This window comes from Capsella rubella, unplaced genomic scaffold (assembly GCF_000375325.1).
Source record: "Capsella rubella cultivar Monte Gargano unplaced genomic scaffold, Caprub1_0 scaffold_4, whole genome shotgun sequence".
NCBI lineage: Eukaryota > Viridiplantae > Streptophyta > Magnoliopsida > Brassicales > Brassicaceae > Capsella > Capsella rubella.
The window spans coordinates 1,122,011-1,143,388 of NW_006238920.1; the positions used below are offsets into that span (position 1 = coordinate 1,122,011).

General features: G+C 34.2%; 5 protein-coding genes across 5 annotated transcripts; 2 read left to right on the plus strand and 3 right to left on the minus strand.

Annotated features, from left to right (window-relative positions):
- The first annotated feature begins 181 nt into the window (after window positions 1-181).
- Window positions 182-670, plus strand: LOC17889362 (precursor of CEP11). Its single transcript, XM_006295245.2, has one exon. It carries the CDS (start codon window positions 191-193, stop codon window positions 485-487), a length of 297 nt encoding a protein of 98 aa, XP_006295307.1. The 5' UTR covers window positions 182-190; the 3' UTR covers window positions 488-670.
- A 2,875-nt stretch (window positions 671-3,545) lies between these two features.
- Window positions 3,546-6,686, minus strand: LOC17889282 (wall-associated receptor kinase-like 14). Its single transcript, XM_006293308.2, has 4 exons — window positions 6,477-6,686; window positions 5,430-6,222; window positions 5,113-5,184; window positions 3,546-5,027 (listed from the first exon to the last, which is right to left on the minus strand). The coding sequence occupies exons 2-4, from the start codon at window positions 6,175-6,177 to the stop codon at window positions 3,766-3,768; spliced, it is 2,082 nt and encodes a 693-aa protein (XP_006293370.1). The 5' UTR covers window positions 6,178-6,222; window positions 6,477-6,686; the 3' UTR covers window positions 3,546-3,765.
- A 5,033-nt stretch (window positions 6,687-11,719) lies between these two features.
- On the plus strand, window positions 11,720-15,454 carry LOC17889018 (extra-large guanine nucleotide-binding protein 1). The gene is made up of 8 exons (XM_006293593.2): window positions 11,720-12,991; window positions 13,083-13,220; window positions 13,314-13,418; window positions 13,503-13,691; window positions 13,778-13,970; window positions 14,175-14,413; window positions 14,534-14,697; window positions 14,783-15,454. The coding sequence occupies exons 1-8, from the start codon at window positions 11,933-11,935 to the stop codon at window positions 15,345-15,347; spliced, it is 2,652 nt and encodes an 883-aa protein (XP_006293655.1). The 5' UTR covers window positions 11,720-11,932; the 3' UTR covers window positions 15,348-15,454.
- Window positions 15,336-17,965, minus strand: LOC17888697 (protein root UVB sensitive 4). The gene is made up of 10 exons (XM_023783730.1): window positions 17,416-17,965; window positions 17,182-17,328; window positions 16,952-17,098; window positions 16,791-16,853; window positions 16,642-16,718; window positions 16,458-16,563; window positions 16,271-16,373; window positions 16,024-16,178; window positions 15,870-15,935; window positions 15,336-15,744 (listed from the first exon to the last, which is right to left on the minus strand). Exons 1-10 carry the CDS (start codon window positions 17,893-17,895, stop codon window positions 15,514-15,516), a joined length of 1,575 nt encoding a protein of 524 aa, XP_023639498.1. The 5' UTR covers window positions 17,896-17,965; the 3' UTR covers window positions 15,336-15,513.
- Window positions 17,966-18,808: 843 nt separating this feature from the next.
- On the minus strand, window positions 18,809-21,039 carry LOC17887877 (spermidine sinapoyl-CoA acyltransferase). The gene is made up of 3 exons (XM_006294127.2): window positions 20,575-21,039; window positions 20,077-20,316; window positions 18,809-19,485 (listed from the first exon to the last, which is right to left on the minus strand). Exons 1-3 carry the CDS (start codon window positions 21,037-21,039, stop codon window positions 18,823-18,825), a joined length of 1,368 nt encoding a protein of 455 aa, XP_006294189.1. The 3' UTR covers window positions 18,809-18,822.
- Window positions 21,040-21,378: the final 339 nt, after the last annotated feature.

Sequence of the window (21,378 nt, forward strand, 5' to 3'; positions counted from 1 at the left end):
CTTTAAATAGCCACAGATTCATTCTCATAACTCTTAAATCATCATTTTTATAAACCTTTCATATAATACATATATTACACAATCAAAGACTTTTAAACCTAAGTAAACAAAAACATATATATATATATATATATATATATATATATATATATATATATATATATATTTGTTTTATATTCTTAGTTTGGATATGGCAAAGACCCGTCGTGTAATTTACCTTTTCCTAATTAGTATTCTCATTTTCTGCGAACTCATCAACGGGGCGCAGGGTAGTCGTTTGAGGTGTCATCATCAAGAAGATTTTTCATGTAAGAAACGTTCAAGCCATCACCATCATCATCATCATCATCATCATCATCATCATCAAGATCATCATCGTCAAAGAAGCATCAAGACGAAGAGGAGCAAAGATAATTATGGTGTTGATGCTTTCAGGCCTACCGAACCAGGTCACAGCCCCGGTGTTGGCCACTCTATCAAGACCTGACGAAACTAGAATTTATCAATCTTGAATCTTGATATGTATCTCTTTCTCCTTTATATCTTGCCTACCTTTGTTCCATTGACCTAATGAGCATGTGAGTCATGTTGTTTCCTCATATTGTAAATAGTAGATTTTTATTGTGGCTTAGTCGTCTCTCAATAATTGTTGTCGTTTCATAATGTTATATTTTCACACATAACTTGCGGTTTCAATATTACAAGATGTTCAGCTTTATTAGAATCATCTACATTATTATCTATCTTTATGTCCTTTCGATATTTTTTTCTTTACGTGTACAACTAGAGTTAGAATTAGGCACTTAGTTAGGCTAAGCTAATAATGCCTAATTAAGTAAAGGTCAGTACATAGTTTTCAATTAGTAAAGTGGGTTACAATTTACAAAGCTAAGATATTTTTTGATCTTTTATGTATTCGTTAATTAATATTAAAAAATCTTGCATACATCATTACCTCGGATTATGATGTAAATGGTAAAATGATTAGGTACTACTACATTACATATACAGGCAATAATGAGGAATCAACATCCACAAAAAGAAGAAAAAAATGGTTACAATATACAAAATTCTAAAGTTTACACAAGTCAAAATGATTGATTGTGTGCAAAAATATAATCTTTGATAGGATCCGCAAAAGGAAGGGCGTGTATCAAAAGCATATAAATATCTAACTCGAGTAAAAAATATATCTAATAAATTCTTAAAGATTATTGAGCAAATCTATATATATAAACATAGAGAAAATCTTAGAAATGTAGGTACCGTTCAAGAACGGTCCAAGTGGAGATAGAACAAAGGTTTAGTAGTAATAGATCTCTATTTTAGTATTTAGGTAAGCTTATGAAATATGAAGATAGATCAAATTTAAGAAATAAGCTAAATTAAAACTGTCAATAAAGGCATAATAAGCTAAAGCAAAATCATTTAAAAACCGGCTTTGCGCAATTTTGTTTTGTAATAAAATTTACATATAGTGTATATAAGTACATTTAAACATAATGTATTTTTATAATATGATGACTCATATGAATTAATTATATATGTCACAAAAAATCTTGAAATAAAAACTGAGCATTTTAAATGATTTTGTACTACTCATTTGGAATCCTATAAAACGCTTGTCATTTAATAGAAAGTCAAATTTAAAAAAAAAACAAATTAAAGAATAGAAGAAAATACAATTCTCGCAGCATATTTATATGAAAATATAATTTTCGTATATTATAATTTTTTAATATGTTCTTTTACACAATTCTAAACTGTCTGAATGAATTTTCAATTTTTATCAATCATATGTATTTGATCGTGACACATTTTTACCTTTATAAACATTAGCCAAACGATTTATTGTTCTTGGATGCAAGCCAATTTAAATAAACCTTTCTAATTATGTAGTCTAAGAGTATATTATATCATTCACTGGTTATAGTGGTTTAGTTTAGACACACACAAACATTGTTCTCGTATATAACAAAATGTGTTATGCAAATTCAGATTACTCCACCAGGTATTATTATTCAGTGACGTGAGGTTCGTGTATAATATCCATTTAGTGGTCATGAAATTTTTTCTTTTTATGAGAATATTATTGTATCTTTGGGGGAGAACATGTTTTCAATTATTACTGTTATCTAAAAAGATTTTGATAAACATAACCAAAAAAAAAAATGTTACCTCAGCGAAAGGATAGTGGAATATAGACTTTTTGGTGCCGTGATGGATTGAGAAACGATATCTAATAATTTCTTTCGAACATTGTACCTAAATATTAAAATCGGGTACCTATCTATTTCCATAAGATAAAAAAAAAATTAAAAATCATCATACGGTACAAAACAAAATATGCAATTATTGCCACTTTTTTTTTTTTCCAGTTACTTTAGCTTCTTTAAAAGTTTATTAACAAATATCCTATATTTTTTCGGAAGAAAAATTTGTTGATTTTTGTCTAAGAGCAACTCCAATGATTGTTCAAATCTTTCTCCAAACTTTATATGTATATGGTGTAAAACTATCTTTAATGATGTTCTATATCTTGCTATAAAAATAAAAATTAAGATATTTTTGCTCTAAAATTTAGATTCTCATTCACCTTTTGTCTTATGCTTGCAAAGAGATTCAAAGATGTCACGAAGACTTCTAACATATAGAGAGCTGTTAAGTACCGAGAAATTGTTGCACCAACGTAGCAACCTCAAGGTTTTTTTTATAAAAAATTTGTAAAAAAACCTTTGACTCGTTTTAAGATTGAGATTTTCATCTCCTCTGTGATGAATCTGGTTGGTTTTTGCAAAATTTAGAACAATATTATTCATTTCTTTATTTTCATAGCAAAGCTTTTTTATTAAAAAAATGCTCCTCAATTTTGATATATTACTATATTATACCTAAACAAACTTATATAAGATTTTTACTTTGTTAGGATTGAAAGTATGCAAAGAGATTTGGATCTTCTAAGAAACTTAAGTCACGATATCTTTTTCAACCTCTTTCAATGCTAAATTCTTACTTTGAAACTCCAAATGTTGTTCTTGTTGTGCACTTGTCTTTTAAAATGGATTAAATTTATAAATTTTAATTTAAAGGACTAAAATAAAAACTATAATAAAATATTTAACAGAATATATATATATATATATATATATATTGAATAGGAAATAGAGTCAACTAGCAGAACAAACATTTGCTACATTTTTAGATAAACCTATTTTATAGCAAACCATTGGAAATGGTCTGAAATATCAAATATACATTTTTGTAGTTGGTTCTAGTTCCTACTCCACATATATAGGTATAGATAACACTAAAAGACTAGAAGTGTTGGTTGGCTAACTAATCCATTTAATAATAATTGAAACACAGATAAATTGAATTACAGGTACATATATGATAGCTGAAAACGCGTTCAAATTATGTTTCAAATTTATAATCTAAATAATTAAACATTACATTATTTTGTTTCTTATGTCCCATTGCATTATATAAGCACTCAAAGTAATTGAGAAGAGAGATTTTTTTGGGTTGCCATGTTCACATAAAAATTAGAATAAAATTTCGCTTTGTTACTGAACTTTGTGAGGTACTGAGTGAAAGATCTTGTTTCAAGATCGTTTACATTATAATAACGCATGTATAAACTTGTTTTCTTGGTTGCTAATATATCTACTTACCATTTATGAACACTGAATGATTGTAAAAGCTACACGTAGCTGACTTATATATAAACAAGAAAGTTGTAAACGTGTTATTGAGATCTCATTATCACCTGGTAATGTTACCGAGTAATGTATTCGTCGACGGTGAGCTCTGTGCACTTAACCAAGGATCTTGAACCGAGACAGGTGAGCTATCGTTAATCTCTTCGACGGCAGCGAGGGATTCGGGTTGTTTCTGTGGGATAACGATTCTTCTACTTCCTGCTGATGGTTTTCTAGTTGATCTTTCGCTTCCCATATCAGATGACCGGAGAGAACCAGTTGGTGAATCTAGGCTCATGTTTGGGATCCAACCACTGAGCCGTATCTGTTCGAGCTCGTCTGCTACTTCGGTCATTGTCGGTCTCATGTCACTGTGGAAAGCTAGGCATCGAAATGCGAGCTCAGCCACGGTGTGTATCGACGAGAGAGTCCATGCGTCGAGCTCCAGGTCGAGAATCGGGTCTATAATCTGATCGAGACAACCTGACCTGATTTTGTCAACTGCAAGAGCTGCTAGGTTGATTTCAGTATGTGGACGAGTGAAATCAACAACTTTCAATCCTGTTATGATCTCGGCAAGGACGACTCCGAAGCTATAGACGTCGCTCTTATCAGAAAGATGAAAGCATTGATGGTACTGCGGGTCAAGATAACCAGGAGTCCCTTGAGGAGCCGTTGATATGTGGGAAGTTTCTGTCATTCCCAGTCTAGAGAGTCCAAAATCCGCAACTTTGGAGTTGAAATCATAATCAAGAAGAATATTGGTAGATTTGATGTCACGGTGATAAATCGGTGGATTCATTGCAGAGTGGAGATATGCGATTGCTTTAGCTGTTTGAGTGGCTACAGTGAGACGTAAGGTCCATGGAAGACCAGTCCCTCTATCTCTTTGTAGATGTTCTGATAGAGTTCCATTCGGCATGTACTCATAAACAAGAACTGGATCGCCTTGTTCTATACAGCATCCTAAGAGACGGACAAGATTCGGATGACTCACAGAGGAAAGAAGCTTGATCTCATTCATGACTTGGTCAAGACTTTCTGAATCTCTGTGTCTGAGTCTTTTGATAGCAACCCATTCATCATTTTGGAGCTTTCCTCTATAGACTGTACCATATGCACCTATTCCTAGCTTCTGCTTTTCAGAGAAACCATCAGTTGCTTTCTCGATTTCCTTGTAAGGGAAAAAGGCGACACTTGAGTTTCCTGCAGCTTCAGACAAAAGACGCTTGGCGCTCAAATGGCTTCTTAAGGGAGTAGACCGTCTCCGCTTACAAAAGAACAAAAGAGCCAGACCAACTAGTATAGACGCACCACCAACAGTTCCTATATATAGCAAATGAATAAACCTAGTCAAAAATCCATAAAGTACAAAGCTTAAATGTCATACAAACACTAAAGTGACTGTTACCTCCTAAAATAGTAATAAGGGTCGATCTACAATGTCCCCAAACGAGCTTTGAACCATGACAATGCGGTAGTGCTGCAAAGAGGAAACCAGTTAGCAGAAAAGAAAAAAAAGCTTTGCGAATTTCGAAAACAAGAACATCCCCGAACTATTAAGAAGTAATAATCTAATAGATACAACATCATACTACATTTAAAAATAACAGATTTAACAAGTTATTCCGGTTGACAACTCAAAACTATTCCCACCTCAATCCATATGTGTTCTTACTACTAAGCCTTGAATACAAATGTTGTAGCAAAGACTATAGTTTGACTAACCTTTCCGGCAAATATAGCCGTCTCCGTGGAAACCCTCGAGACATGAGCACCGATGTCCAGTTTTTCCATGAGGAGTGTCAACGACTGTACAATTGGCGTTTATCCCGCAAGGATTACTCTTACAGTCTCCATTTAACCACCAACCTAACCTAACTCGCCCAAACTCTAGCGCTATTCCCGCATTCACACCTACAGACTCGAAAGCTATCGACGAGAACAACAAACGGCAAGTGCTATTCCTCAATTCCTTCATACCGAAAAACTTAGCTGAGTTCTTCAAACTCGAGTTACTATCTAAAGAAAAACAGCTTATGTTTCCAGTGGCATCACAGCTTTCCAGCTTCAGAACATCCTCCAAGAACTTCTGCTTAATCGAGCATCCGTCTGTAGTACGGTTACACTCCTCCATCAAGAAACTGTTCTCAGCCGTCGGAGCGAAATGCTCACTGAATAAAGGATTCATATCTTCAACCTTCCGAGTACAATTGTGTGGAAGGGCGACGAATATACTGTTTTCCGTCACGTTCTGAACAGGAAAGCCTCCGATCTCCGCAATCCCCGCCGCAGAGCAACCGAATTGGATGCGACAACCAGAAGAAAACCCAAAAGGATAAGGCAGAGTCTTTTCACCGCAGCTTCCGAGACAAGTTTCAGTGAAATTAGCAGCGGAGGTCCGGAGAACAGATCCTCCGATTACGATTACGATCACGATCACCAAAATCAAATCCAATTTATGAGAAACCATCATCTTCTTTGATTTGATTGAACCGGATCTCAAATGTTTCTCACCTTCCTGCAAAAACGACCATGGATGCATTCAATTTCTCCAGTGAAGCTAAAACCCTAAGACCTCGAAACCAAGTTGGAATTAGTTGAAAGCTATTAAAAGCTCTCAGAGTTTCCCAACTGTACACACACGAAAAATAAATACACACATATAGAGAGAGAGAGAGGAACTGATTCCTCCATTAATGACGACTAATTAGGGTTTAAGATCATCATCATCAAAGGAATTTAAACTAACAAAAAAAAAAAAAGTCAAAATACCTTCCGAGCTTTGTTCTTCTCTGAGCTTTCTCTTCATCTTCTTCGATTCGTAATCAGTTATTCTACAGTATAAACGAAAAGATTCGAAATAATCAGTTTCTGCGGCGATGAAGGTGATCGTTTGTGATCGGAGGATTGAATTTTCCGGTGGTTTCACCTAATCGCGAAAATAACAATTCACGGAGGGAGTAATTAAAGACGAAGGAAGAAGAAGAAGATACGTGCGCCCAGTGGATATCTATATTTTTAATTTAAAGACGAATAAGCCCTTGGGGAAAAAGCGTGGGAAGAGATATAATGACGAATATACCCTTTATGGTCAACGAGCAATTGGGATATCTTTGACCAGGTTTGAGCTTTTATTTTTAATTGATGCGTGTGTGAGTGGACAGCATAACAATATGCGTAAAGTCGTTTTGTTTTTATTATTTTTAAAAGAATATATTATTATTGAATTACACACTTTTATTGAATCGAATCATTATAGTGTTTTTTTTTTGTTTGGTTTGGGTCAATTGGTCAGCTAGCCTAAAATTGGTAAAAAAAACTAATATGTTGGTTGAAAAAAATGGATCATTGATGTAATAATATATAGTGTCGATGTAATAATATATACTGTTCATGGATCATTAAAATATCTCTTAGTTTACTATTTGATTGTATAAAATTTCTAGTCTTATGCAAAGAATCCAAACCATGATAGTTGTGATAATATATCTAGTTTTTTTTATATAATGAAGAGATTTTTTAAGTTTTTTAAAAAGAAAAAAATATGAAACAAAAAGATAAAAAATGATATGGCAAGTTCTATCTAATTTTGAAAGATGGAATTCAGAAACTTCCCTAGCAACAATCAATTAGTTGTTATAGAAAAATGTAATGCGATGTTCATTTTGGAGTTTTATCGGTAAAATGACAGGTAATTACGAATGTATTAAAGGAATGATGTATTCGATTATATTTGTTGGCATGTGAGACTTTCAATTGAAAAGGTTAGTCACTTATATACTCCTTCATCAAAATTGTGTTTAAATATTCTATTTGTGTCTATGGTTATATTAGAATGGTTTTTGTATTGTGTAATAAGTTTTATGAAATGATATATATTGTATAATTAGCTATAAAAAATACTAAAGAAAGAAAAAAAATATCTGTTTATAGACCAATGTTGAAAATTATTTAACTCTTTGAACTAAAATCTATAGAAAAATAAAAATAATAAAAATATGTGAATTTTTTTATTTACTACTTCCTATGTTCCATTATATAAGAGTTTTTTTTGTCTAAAAGCAAAGAAATTATAAAACAATAAATAATGTCTCGTTAAACAAAATTCAACCAATAGAAAAAAAATACTGCAAAATTTAAATAATCAAAAATTACTAAATCAATATAATAAGTGCATAGAATTAAGAAAATCTTTGTAAAATGGAACAAAAATAAATAAAAGTTAAATAAAGCTTATATATTGGAACGGACGGAGTATTTCGCAGAAAAATGAATTAATACCATTTAATTCATTTTTATTCAATTTTTAACAGGTAAACCCATCTTTTTTTTTCTTGGCTATACAATCATTTGCACTTTAATACATTGAAAAAGAAGATTTATTAACAACTTTTTTTTTTTTGAAAAGTCTAAACAATATCTTTAGTACAATATATTGGTTGGTTATATTTAAGACTCTAAATAAGCAAAAACAGAGTAGTTACGTACAAGAGTTGTTGAACCACTCGAAACATCATTTGTGTTATCTAACCAAATTTGGTCTTTTTGTGCTTCTTGTCCTAACAAAGATAAAATCTACTTTTTTTGAGAAGAATCATCAGTACGTATTATATAACCCGATAACGAATGGTTGGATCAAATTGGTTTGAGCATTATCTCATCTTTTTCATCAAATCCAAATTATCTTCAACTCTACATAAACATTCAATTATCGACAAGATTATAATATCACAATATATCTTCTAAGCTCATCCCCATAATCCAAGCCAAGACATAAGAGAAGTATGAATCAATCTTTGTTTCTCATTTAAGTAATGTCTACTTTTTCTTGGATTATAGAGACATCCTAAAGCTTTTGTTTTCATGCATATAGGTGTTGGTGTGAACGTGTTATCGTTGGTTCACGTTTACGTACGAGAAAAGGAGAAAACAAAAGAAAAGGGTTAATAGTTATTTTGTCTATTCGTGGATATGTCGACTCTCGAGTCATCGTCTGGTCACGAGCCTTGTTCGTTATCGACTTACTTACTTGCCGTGTGCGGTGGGGTATTACTTGCACCCATTGACTTCTATTAAAATCTTTCTTAAGGGTCAAGAAGAATATGATAAGTAATAAATTAATACGTGCCTTTGTATACACGTACATGTTTTAATACGGTAACGTTTGATTTCACTTTACTAATTATATACATTTTGGATTCACATGTACTATACGTTTTCTATTCGAATTGATTCATTATGACCTTGATGTAAATCATGATGAGTTTGAAAGTGCATGTGTGCACGTAACTCAAGTAAAAAAAAAACATATACTGTAGCATGGAATTTAAACTCCTAATTTTTATTATTATGATTTTAAGGTTAAATTCTCTAGAAATACAACTAAACGTTTGATCCACACTTTTCAAGATCATATGTTAACCAATTCATTGCGATCTAGTGGTTGAGTGGTTCGCTATGTCACTTGAATGGACAATGTATAAATCTACTACATTTCCAATAGGAAAATGTCATAAAAAGCATGAATTTTGTGTTTTCGTTGAAGAAAACAATAAACTATGTATGGTGAAATATATATCTAACTTTGAGTGACTTTTTAATTAAATCGTACATTTTTGTTGACTTTACTAAATATGATACATTTTAAGTCAACTAACATATTAATTTAACGGAATTAAGTTAATGTTAAATAAATTTCTGTTAAACTTCAAAACGACGTCGTTTATATTTAAAAGAAAAATAAAAAGTGAATCGTAGCAATTTTATTTAATCCGTAACGATTTTCTTCAATTTTTTATAACTAGTCCGCACCATTTTAAAAGAAAAAGTGATTTGGTCTATAAATAGTTTGTTTGCTCAAGTCGTTGTAACTTTTCGAATCCTAAACCTTGGTATTCACTGCCCACTAGTAAGAAGAAAATATTAATTTTGTTGTGATATAGATAGTCTTATCTTCAGCAATCACAACATTATTGAATTATCATATTGAGTATGAAAAAAGGCAGATAATTATCAATTAGTCAGTTTTGTAGACCCAAGCTCAATCATATATTTTATTTTCTTGACTTTATAAGCTTGAATTCCGGTGATGAGGAAAGACCCAAACTCAATGATTAAGACTGGAGATATTTTTGTTTGTCACGATAGTACTTTTTATCAACACTTAGATTTCTTCTCAATGTTCTCATGCGGAAGTTTGGGAAAGTTTATGGATGTGTCAAGTTTTGGTTGTCTCTTCCGACTCTAGTGTAAGAACTTGTTTTTGACAAAGTAGTTTCAACCATTTTTGATGGGTTAGGTTTTTGGTAAATATGTTTATAAGAATGGCCTCATAAGCATGATAAAAAGAAATTCTCATTGTGAACATTATGTAGGGGTATATATACTAAAAACCTAAAAACATAATTTGTTTGAATTAGAAATGGAAATTCAAAATAGCTAATTTGAAAAGTTCAACGTCAAATGTTTAACTTCTAGAACTTTTAAAACAATATCTACTCGTACATTTGTACCAAGCCTAAGAAGGAACTAATGGTGGAAAAATTTTCTTGTCTTTTATGAGAGGATCTAAGGGCATTCTTATTGCTATACCCTAAGATTTGCAAAAGAAATAGTCGAAGTGTTGTAACCTACTCTTGAGTCTCGAGTTGACTATAAGAAACAGTCATGGGTCTCATTCTCAATGCACACCACAATCTCTTCCTTATTCTTTTCTAGTTATCTATTTTGAGAGTACAATGCAATGTTAGCCCTTGTTCTTGATTTTAAGTGTTTTATAAAAAGAGAGGAAGACAAATTTGAGCTAAAATGGCTAAATCACTAGATTTACAACAGCTTTTGTATACATAAAAATTCCAAAACAAAATTTAGGGACTAAGAAAAGCGAGATGTTGAACTCACAAATAATACTCAACTGATTGTATATATATATATTTTTAATTAATTATTAAATATCACGATATGTACAAGCTTAAATAAATTATTCTGAGTAAATTCATTTGTTTTTTTTTCTGTCAACAATAACTAATTATTCGAATTTAAAACCAAACTAAAATATCAACAACATTAATACAAACCATTTAAATCTATAATTATTTATTTTTCTTTAAAATAAAACATAACCTCTTAAACATAAATAAACTATGTTTGTTTATACATCTATATTCAACATTTTACCAAAGGAAAAACACATCTACAGTTGGCAATCGGCGCATTCCCAAAGGCTACAATTCAATCTTCTTTGAATCGCTTGCCTTATGAGAACTTTAGAAAAGAGAAGTTGCAAATTGCTCTATAATAAAAAAAATTGAGTTTATCACTTGATTTTGATGGGTGATCCCTCGATAAACCACTCCAACTAAATTCATCGACTCCAATTTTCTCTCTCAATCTTAAAATAGACTTCAGATCACTTCTCGGTCAAAAAAAAAAAAAAAGGAATTCGACTCCATTTTTCTTCTCATCAAACCAAAATTCTTAGATTCAGTCATAGTATCTCATTCTAACTTGGGAGCCAAAAAAAGCAGAAAGACTTGAAACAATTCTTTTGTCTCTTACCAAACACTTGTTTTGATTAAAAAATTACAATAACGTCCCCATAGCTACTATAGCCAGATAGCCTATGTGAAATGAATATGACCACTGCCCAATATGGTCTGGTCTCATAGAAAATTTATGGGCTAATAAGGCTTACTCCTAAAGCCCAACAAATATCTTAAAAGGAGTACAAAAATTTACCGTAAATTTCGGACCAAATCAAAGAAGAAAAAAAAGTTACATCTTTTTAAAAAATTACTGTTCATGGATCCCACGTGATCAGACAGCTCAAATTCCGATCTCGTAACGACGTCGAATAAGACAATTTCGGTTTTGTCTCTTAAAAAAATAAAAACTCGATCTAAAAAAAAAAAAAATCCCCCAAAAAGCAAAATTAAAAATAATAAAAAATTATCGCACAAGATTCCAGCTTAGTGGTGGTTTCTTCATCTCTTTTTTTCCCCTTTCTTTCTCACAATCACTTTCTTCTCCATTCTCCTTTTGTTCTTCTCTCTCTCTCTCCCTCTCCCACTTGTGTTCTAGCTCTACAACAACGAAGAACCCTAAACTATGATTCTTCTTTGATTTTGTGTTTTTTTTTTTTCACTTCACTTGTAAAATTCTCTGTATCTCTTGTTTGTTTTGCTTAGTTCTGAAGCAAAACTCTTAAAAGGGGTTTTGTTGGAAAAAAAATGCCATTGAAGAAGAAGAAGATGACTAAAGAAGAAGATGATTGTTGTATCTTCGCTGAAGAATACGTCGGTCCACCATTATCATACAACATACCTTGTGCTCTTCCTATTAACGTTGAGAAAATCCCCGTCGCCGCCGTTGTTTCTCCGGTTTGTATTTCCGGTAACATGTCTTTCCCGGTGATTCAACCTATTCTCTCTGTCGACAACAGTAGTGGCAAGAAGAACTTCATTAGAGATTCGGTTTCTCCTACTTCTGTTATAGCTAATTGTGGATCTAGTCAGCTTGAGTTGGTTTCTGATTCTGTTACTGTTTCTCCTACTTCTGTTATTGAGGAAGAAGGTGGTGAGTCTAGGGTTAGTTGTTCTGTTAAAGAGAGTTTGGATTTGAATGAATCTTCGAATACTTTGGTACCTGATTGGGAATCTAATGAGTCGGTTTTGAGTATGGATTACCCGTCGTCTAGGGTTACTGGTGATTGTTGTGTTAGTGAAACTAACTGTGATGGTAATAAGAAGCAGCAACAACCAGTTGTTACTTTCTTGGGTATTGCATCTGACGATGGGTTCGAAGAAGAGGATTCTAGTTGTAACCAGAAACGTGTTCGTGCTGTTCCGGTTAAGAAACAGCCGCAAACGAAAGGGAAAAAGGGGTCTTGTTATCGGTGTTTTAAAGGAAGCAGGTTTACGGAGAAGGAAGTTTGTCTTGTTTGTGATGCCAAGTATTGTAGCAGCTGCGTGCTTCGAGCGATGGGTTCGATGCCTGAAGGAAGGAAATGCGTGACTTGTATTGGGTTTCCGATTGATGAATCGAAGCGTGGGAGTTTAGGGAAATGTTCTAGGATGCTTAAGAGGTTGCTTAATGATTTGGAGGTTAAACAGATTATGAAGACTGAGAGGTTTTGTGAAGCTAATCAGTTACCGGCTGAGTATGTGTATGTTAATGGCCAACCTCTATACCCTGAAGAGTTGGTTACACTTCAGACTTGCTCTAATCCTCCTAAGAAGTTGAAACCTGGTGACTATTGGTATGATAAAGTGTCTGGACTTTGGGGAAAGGTGAATTGATATTTATTGAACATTTTGAGTTTTGTGTCTTGGTTTCTGGTGTGTTAAAAATATTTATTTGTATTATGTTGGGATTCCACAGGAAGGAGAGAAGCCTTATCAGATTATTAGTCCACATCTGAATGTTGGAGGTCCTATTAGTCCAGAAGCTAGCAACGGAAACACTCAAGTGTTCATAAACGGCCGTGAGATTACAAAAGTAGAGCTACGAATGCTGCAGGTGGAAACATTTTTGAAGTTGACAATTCTTGATTTTAATTAAAGAGATTTGGGATGTCATTGATAATTTAACTTGTTTATTGCTCTATTACAGTTAGCAGGAGTTCAATGTGCGGGTAACCCCCATTTTTGGGTTAACGAGGATGGATCGTATCAAGAAGAAGGACAAAAGAATACCAAGGGATATATATGGGGAAAGGTTTGTTGTTTTGCACAAAATCTATATCTCGTTCAATTTCGAATTGCATAGTTTTGAAGATTACGAACTTGTGCTGCTTTTCAGGCTGGGACGAAGTTACTTTGTGCTGTATTGTCACTTCCTGTTCCATCCAAATCTACTGCAAATGCTTCTGGGGAACAACTTTATAGCGCAAATAGCAGAAGCATTCTAGACCATCTTGAGCATAGGACTTTGCAAAAAATTCTGTTGGTTGGAAACAGAGGTTCTGGAACTAGCACAATATTCAAGCAGGTATGATATCTATTTATTATATGTCGTACTACTTATTAGCCTAAGCCCCAAAATCTACAATATAACAGAATGACATTATCGTTCAGGCAAAGATCCTTTATAAGGATGTACCGTTCTTGGAAGATGAGCGTGAAAATATAAAGGTGATTATCCAGACCAATGTGTATGGTTATCTCGGTATGCTTCTTGAGGGTCGGGAGAGGTTTGAAGAAGAAGCTCTTGCTGTACGGAATATGAAGCAGTGTGTCATTGAAGATATTCCTGCGGCTGCGGATGAAGGTGCATAGATTTCCCACTCCTACTTCTTAAGTTTCAGTTTTTAAGTATCGTTCTCAACAAGGCTGTTGCTTAGTAGTAGGACCTGAAATTTGTTATGAACAAGAACAATCATGAATTTTATATATATGTAAACCACTAGAGTCAGTTGACAAAAAAAAAAAAAAAAAAACACTAGAGTCTTAACTTGGTCTATCTTATGAGCAGGTGATGCTGAAAGCAGCAACAAAACTGTGTACTCCATTGGCCCAAGGCTTAAAGCATTTTCTGATTGGCTATTGAAGACTATGGCGGCTGGAAATCTTGGGGTCATTTTCCCTGCAGCTTCTCGTGAGTATGCCCCACTGGTTGAAGAGTTATGGAGGGATGCAGCGATCCAAGCTACATACAAGCGAAGAAGTGAGCTAGGACTCCTTCCCAGTGTCGCTAGTTACTTTTTGGAACGGGTAAATAAGTGTTTCACTATTTCTTTTGCACTCAATTTTCCGTTGGATATTTGGTTACTGTGAAGTGAAACTGTTAATGAGTTTATTAGTTTTCTAAGAAGCTGTTTTCACGTTCTTTAGGCTATTGATGTATTGACACCAGACTATGAGCCATCGGATTTGGATATATTATATGCTGAAGGAGTCACTTCGTCCAGTGGTCTAGCTTGTCTTGATTTCTCATTTCCACAGACTGCATCTGAAGAGAATCTTGATCCGTCCGATCACCAAGATTCTTTGCTTAGGTAAATATTATCTGATTCCCTTTGTGTATTTGTAACATTCAAGTCATTTGAACATGTTTGAAGACATTTTCTTATGGTTGTTCAGGTACCAGTTAATAAGAGTACCCTCGCGAGGCCTTGGTGAAAACTGCAAGTGGATTGATATGTTTGAAGATGTTGGGATGGTTGTATTTGTTGTCTCCATGACTGACTACGACCAGTGTTCAGAAGATGGAACCAACAAGATGTTACTCACCAAAAAGCTCTTTGAAAGCATTATCACTCACCCCATCTTTGAGCACATGGACTTCCTCTTGATACTCAACAAGTACGATCTCTTGGAAGAAAAATTGGAACGCGTTCCTTTGTCACGCTGCGAGTGGTTCCAAGACTTCAATCCCGTGGTCAGTCGTCACCGTGGTTCCAACAACGGTAACCCCACTTTGGGCCAGCTTGCGTTCCACTACATGGCAGTTCAGTTCAAGCGGTTTTACTCTTCCTTGACTGGGAAAAAACTGTTTGTCTCGTCGAGCAAGAGTTTGGACCCGAACTGTGTTGATTTATCGCTCAAGTTTGCTATGGAGATTCTGAAATGGAGCGAGGAGAGAACAAACATCTGCATGAGTGATTACTCTATGTACAGCACTGAGCCGAGTTCCTTCTCAAATTGATGTTTTCACATTAAACAAAAAGAGTCTAATGTAAATGGTAACAACTACTTTCTTGTGTATAGATTGCCACGTAGAGAATTAACAAAGTACCCACTCTTCAATTTACAGACGAATCTCTGTGTACTATAAACAGTTACAATTTCAACTGATCTTTATCCTCTTTATGTTACAATTGAGTTTTGTCAAAAATGTATCTAACTTGCTCTTCTGCACTCAACAAGACGTTCTTCACAATCCAACCTTGTTCTTGCATTTGTTTGTTCAGTGTGATAAAATCATCTCGTGCAGCAAGCTTACTCTCTCCGGTGAGTAAGGACCAATCTCGTAGCGTCAACTCTGAACATGTGTCTCTTCTCTTGAGTCTATTGTTTACAAGGGATTTACGTATGTAACATGTCTGTAACATACCAACCAAAACATGTTATCAGTTCAAGAAGTACAATGAATTTATACCAAAACATGTTATCAGTTAAAGAAGTGTGAAATTATACCAAGGTTGATGATATTTAGTTGAGTTCTTACCTGTAACAAAGCAGTGATAATGTCCACACTGTTGGCACCTTCACGCAGACAAATGACAATGCCCAGCTAAATATATTACAAGGGGAGAAGATCAAACTAGAGAATCATGGGGTATTGAACGGCATATAAGTTAGCAGATGTATATAAAACTCACTTTTGGTATTCTTCTGAAACCTTGGGAGGAAAGTTCCATGGTTATGAAGTAGCTGTCATCACTGCACAGTGATTGCATTGCCATCATTGATAGTGCAGGAATCTTAGCCCTTGGATCTAAGCATCCAATTCTGATAGGCCATAGCCTTTTGCTACCTACAAAAACACAAAAAAACATATGAACAAATCATTAAATAGCCTTAACCCTTAAGAGCCTATAGAGATTTTTTCATTACAAAAATAATCACCTCTGCTGCCTAAAAGGTCAATTCCTTCCGCTTCACTCACTTCGGCAGGGGAAGGTACTAGCCTGAACTCAATCCATCTTTCCAGAATTATTTCAAGCCTATTCTGATAAGAAAAAACAAAAATAAAACTTATAACAGAGGATATTCTCCATTGTTTGGGTCTCATCAACGAGGTTATAAAAGCTACCTTGGTTAATGTTTGCAGATTGATATGCTTGAGCCCTTGATAAATGCCAAGGAGATCAAACGTGGAGAAAATCGGATATAGAACAAAAGGTAGACTTGTCTGCAATCTAGCATATTAGCAAGTCAGTAGATTCTTAAACGATCTCACAAATGAAATAACCCAAGCTTTACTTAAGTGATCTAACCTTTGGTTGTTTCGGAATAGCATATTCAAAAGAACCGCAACTAACAGACCAAGGTTATCAAAACACACGGTTTGAATCTGAAAATCCACAAATATAATCAGGGAATGTATAATGTGATACAAAACTCAAGTATGTTTCTTAAAAGAAACCTGCGCCTTTGCAGAGACTTCACCGAGGTTATCTGCTACAGCAAAGCTTCGATGTACAGCTGACTGCACATGTCGAAACAAACATCGGTTGTTAAAACCACAAATACCACACATACAGATACACTTAAGTCACATGGAAAATAAAGAATATGAAACCTTACACCAGTTGCTAAGTAGCATGACAGGCTAATCTGTTTAGCAATGTTGGCAATAGAAGCTAGCAAAAGGAAGTACTGTGGGAATACTGGAGTCATTAACTCAACACCAATGCTCAGACTAAAGAGTACAGACGTCGAGAACCGAACTCTCTTTGACAAAAACAAAAAGAGTATAAGTAAACAAGAATTCCAAAAACTACATATCCAACTACAATTTGATTAATCATATATACCTTCAAATTAGTGTCGAAAGCAGAAGCAAGACTAGCAGTGTATATACATCGACTTAACCGTCCAAGTCCATCTTTCAATATCCAATTAAACGCAGCAGATGAAGCAAGTGACCGTGATTGTCCAATTCCTATAGCTCTAAACATGGCCTACAGCCACAAAAACAACAACAACTGAACTCAAGCTCGTGACTTTATACCAAATCTAACCCTAGAAGTATGTCAATAAGACTTTACCTGAGTGGCAAGAACTTGCAGAGCAGAGCTGAAGACTCTATGCAAAAACTTCCATTTCACATAACTTATATAATTCTCACTGACTTGTTTCGGTATGAAAAAGTCTTTTGCAGCTGAAGACGAAAGTTTTATCAATTTCAAGAACCCATCATTGAGGCCAAGGCAAAACGACGACGAATCATCAACATCAACACCACCTTCTTCATCAACACATTGCAGAAGCTCCAAGGAATCACCTTTGATGAAGTACCTAGAAACTTTTCCAGAGCTTTTGATTATAAACGGAAGACGACGGGTTACGTTACTGGGAACTACGAGTTCCTCTTTCGAAACTCCTTCGTGCTCGTAATCAATGGAGATTCTCAGAGGCTTGATGAATTTTTTTGAAGCAAATTTGGGGAAATTGAAGATTGGATATTGGGTTAGCGTAGATTTAGATGGGTTTTGAAAAAGTCGAGAGCTTGGAGTCGATGAATGCATCAGAGTTGTTAGGGTTTTAGGGAAGGTTTTGCTTCTTCTTCTTCTTCTTCTTCTTCTTCTTCTTCTTCTTCGTTGGTGACTTGGTTCTGTGACTGTGGGAACGATTCCAATGTATTGGGCTGGATATAGGCCTGAATTGATTCTAATGTATTGGGCTGGGTATGGGCCCTAAATTGATTCTAAGATATTGGGCTGGATATAGGCCTGAATTGATTCTAATGTATTGGGCTGGGTATGGGCCTAAATTGATTCTAATATATTGGGCTGGGTATGGGCCCTAAATTGATTCTAATGTATTGGGCTGGATATTTCTTGTGTGAAGAGACGCGATCATAAATAAATTTCTTGATTACTTTGTTAGCAAAAAAAAAAACGATTCTCCTAATTTGTTTTTCGTTCTATATAATTTTTCAAAATCTTAAAGATATTCTATTATGCATAAATTTTTATGATTAAACTAACCATGTAGAAAAATGTAATTAAACAAGGATTTCAACGACATTAGATCACTAAAGTATATTAATATTATTGAAAGATGTTAATTATTATAATTTTTATCCAAACCGGTGTAGATCGATGCAAACTGAAGTACAATGACTTTCATCACAGACTGTTCAGATTTGGTGGAGATGGTGTCTTCCCTAGCAGAATGACTAGCGTTCGCGACATATCTTGAAAAGATCCAAGCAGATAAGAAAGGGTTTTCTTCTTTCTCTTTATTACAAGTCTGTTGTTGTTCTAATACTTAAGCGGATAAATTGGTAAGCCGTGTTGAACCGCTACTTTATTTTTATGTAAACAATATTCCCTTTTTTTGGCTCGTTTGAGTCATTTATATAAAAGTTGTTCACAAAAAAAAAGTTGTTCATTATTGTAATTTTATTCATCTTTTATCATCAAGATGCCACATACAAAAAGAAAGACTCGTTACACTTTAGCTAGAACATTTATCTCTTCCTTGAACTTAGCCATTGCATCTTTTGGTAATGTCATCATAACTTGAACCCCTCCAACCATCGCTGGTTCCAATCTCGACGGTCGCATAAGCATACCAATCGTCCTAGATGTTTCCGGTGGAAGCACATGGAAGACATTAACCGGCTCATTCCATCCGAAATCCATCGATCCAAAAATCCCAACATTCCTCAAATCAGTCAAAAAGAACAAACCATCTTTTTTTCCTTTGAACGTTACATTACTCTTAATGGTCTTTTCAGTGTTTGCAAGCTCTTCTTGAAAATAATCTTTATCGTGAGCCTTTTTTTTCGCTTCTTTTATGCGCTTTACGATATCTGAGATCGTAAACTCTTCCACATCTCTTGTGGTTAATGGTACATACATATCAATATATGCATTGCCATAGTATCCATCGGGCAAAGGTGGATCCATGACGTTTCGAATTCCTACACATAAACCCAAAACTGTGACACCATCTTGATCCAAACTTAGAGCTTTTACTCTTGATTTCCACAAATAAGCTCCTATAACTTCAAACGTAGTTAGTGCCTCACTAGGGAAGTCGTATTCTCTCATTGTAGCTTCTTTTAACTTTCTTATGCTTTCTGCTTTTAAATTTATTTTTTCGGTTACCTGATTACAATTATAAACATGGAATTAGAAATATTAACCGGTAGACCAAAAAAAAAAACGTGAAAGTAAACTAAGAAGGTTTTATCAAATATATATTAACTTTTTTTCGTAGAAACTAATTTTGATCAATAGTTTTATCAAATATATTATTTTTAACAACTTTACCAATGTTTATATACACATGGAATTGATTTAATTATTATATATCCAAAAATATTGTCGTTCTAATGACTTGGTTTTGTTTTGTTTTTTTTTTTGTTTGTTTTTCTGGGTCAATATATTAGCTAAGTGTGTATATATATATATATTAAAAAAAAATTATAAGAATATTACGAACCAAAGTTTTGGTTTCAGAAATAATAATCAGTTATATTATGAAGGGTTCGTAATCAAAACTTTTTTTTACAAAAACGTATTTTTTGTTGTATTTTAATTAACCTTATACTTTTCTATAAAATGAATCATAAAAATATCAGAAAAGAATCTCACAAACCAATTCCTATATATATACATATTTTTTTGCCATGTCGAACCAAATCTAATGATATTTTCAAGACTGCTCATGAATATGAACCATAGACATACACATACCCATTCATCGGAAGGTAAGTAGGGCGACGTTGCCGTGCCGCAGGGAACTATTGGAGGTTGATCATCGGCAGGCTCCCCCACAAGTCTTTCTCTTTCCCAAACCGGTGTCACCTTCAGCTTCTTTTTCCCACCAGCCAACTCCGTCAAGGCACACATGATATGACCAAGTCCATATCCATCACACATTGTATGCGACGCCGCTAAACCTAAGATGAATCCTCCACAACCAAATTTGGTTACCTGTCATAAATTAAATTATCATTGTTATTTTATACATCAGTTTTTGCTTATTTTGAAAAATCAAAGGATTCTTTCCTGCAGCTGCTTGGATTACCAATCACGAAACAATATTTTAATAAAAGTTTGGTTGAAAAACAAAATCTCTGGATTAAGAGAGGGGTTTTGATTTAAGATTTTGTTATAAAAAGCTCTTATATAAAAGTCATTTCGTAACAAAATCTTAAGTTAAGAGCCCTCTAATAAACATGGTCTAAGTACCTGCAGAGCAAAAGGTCGATAACTATCCTCTACTTGGTCTGCTTGGAGCTCCGGTAAGAACTTCAAAGCCGTGTCTGAGTCAATGTTGTCTAAATACTTCAATGAAGAGAGTTCCACATTTGTAGTAGCCACCGTGAAAGCCACACCGCTTTCATCTCCCTCATAACTCAACTGAAGCTTCTGATCACTCTCCCGCCGCTTCAAACTCCCTGCAAGTGGATAGTAATACACAAGAAGATCGGACAAAGCCTCCCTAAGCAAAGACTCCGGCCGGTCAACATCATCATCAAAATCTTTCTTTGCTCTGAAAACGTAACATGTCTTGTACATGACCTCATTGTCCGGATCATTGTCAAGTGTTGAAAGGGAAAGAGTTTGTGGAGGTATGTGTTTTGAAGGTTTCACCATTTCGGTGAGTTTTTTTACCGCCATTAAAGAGATCGGTGAGCTTACTTGGACTGGCATGTCGTCTAATGTCTTAACTCTTTATCGCTTTGAAGATATATAACAAGAGACTCGCCTTTTATAGAGAAAGGTTTGGTATTTAGCTTGATTTTAGAATATATTTTGGAAATATATATATTTCCAAACATTGTTAAAACGTGGAGAGTAATATTTGTCCTTTTAATTCAAAAATATTAGGTTTTTTTTCTTCTGTATGTACTCGATAGTTTTCTTGTTTTTCTCTATTTAGCAAAGATTTTTGTGTTGTTGACAATATATATTTTGCTCTAATGTTGTTACATATATGATGATTAATCTGTCAGATCTAGCTACATGTAATACATGCAGCTCTCTCTACAA

Bases quoted from the DNA above. Each gene is read 5' to 3' on its own strand.
- LOC17889282 (XM_006293308.2), bottom strand. From the start codon at position 6,177: ATGATGGTTTCTCATAAATTGGATTTGATTTTGGTGATCGTGATCGTA. The intron at 5,185-5,429 runs GTTAGTCAAACT...TCCTCTTTGCAG, and splicing joins CGGCTATATTTGCCGGAAAG to CACTACCGCATTGTCATGGT. The intron at 5,028-5,112 runs GTAACAGTCACT...TGCTATATATAG, and splicing joins CCTTATTACTATTTTAGGAG to GAACTGTTGGTGGTGCGTCT.
- LOC17889362 (XM_006295245.2), top strand. From the start codon at position 191: ATGGCAAAGACCCGTCGTGTAATTTACCTTTTCCTAATTAGTATTCTC.
- LOC17887877 (XM_006294127.2), bottom strand. From the start codon at position 21,039: ATGCCAGTCCAAGTAAGCTCACCGATCTCTTTAATGGCGGTAAAAAAA. The intron at 20,317-20,574 runs GTACTTAGACCA...AATTTATGACAG, and splicing joins ATCGACCTTTTGCTCTGCAG to GTAACCAAATTTGGTTGTGG. The intron at 19,486-20,076 runs GTATGTGTATGT...AATTGTAATCAG, and splicing joins ACTTACCTTCCGATGAATGG to GTAACCGAAAAAATAAATTT.
- LOC17888697 (XM_023783730.1), bottom strand. From the start codon at position 17,895: ATGCATTCATCGACTCCAAGCTCTCGACTTTTTCAAAACCCATCTAAA. The intron at 16,854-16,951 runs GTAAGGTTTCAT...CGACATGTGCAG, and splicing joins CATGCTACTTAGCAACTGGT to TCAGCTGTACATCGAAGCTT. The intron at 16,374-16,457 runs GTAGCTTTTATA...TTTTCTTATCAG, and splicing joins ATCTGCAAACATTAACCAAG to AATAGGCTTGAAATAATTCT.
- LOC17889018 (XM_006293593.2), top strand. From the start codon at position 11,933: ATGCCATTGAAGAAGAAGAAGATGACTAAAGAAGAAGATGATTGTTGT. The intron at 13,221-13,313 runs GTGGAAACATTT...GCTCTATTACAG, and splicing joins TAGAGCTACGAATGCTGCAG to TTAGCAGGAGTTCAATGTGC. The intron at 13,419-13,502 runs GTTTGTTGTTTT...GCTGCTTTTCAG, and splicing joins AGGGATATATATGGGGAAAG to GCTGGGACGAAGTTACTTTG.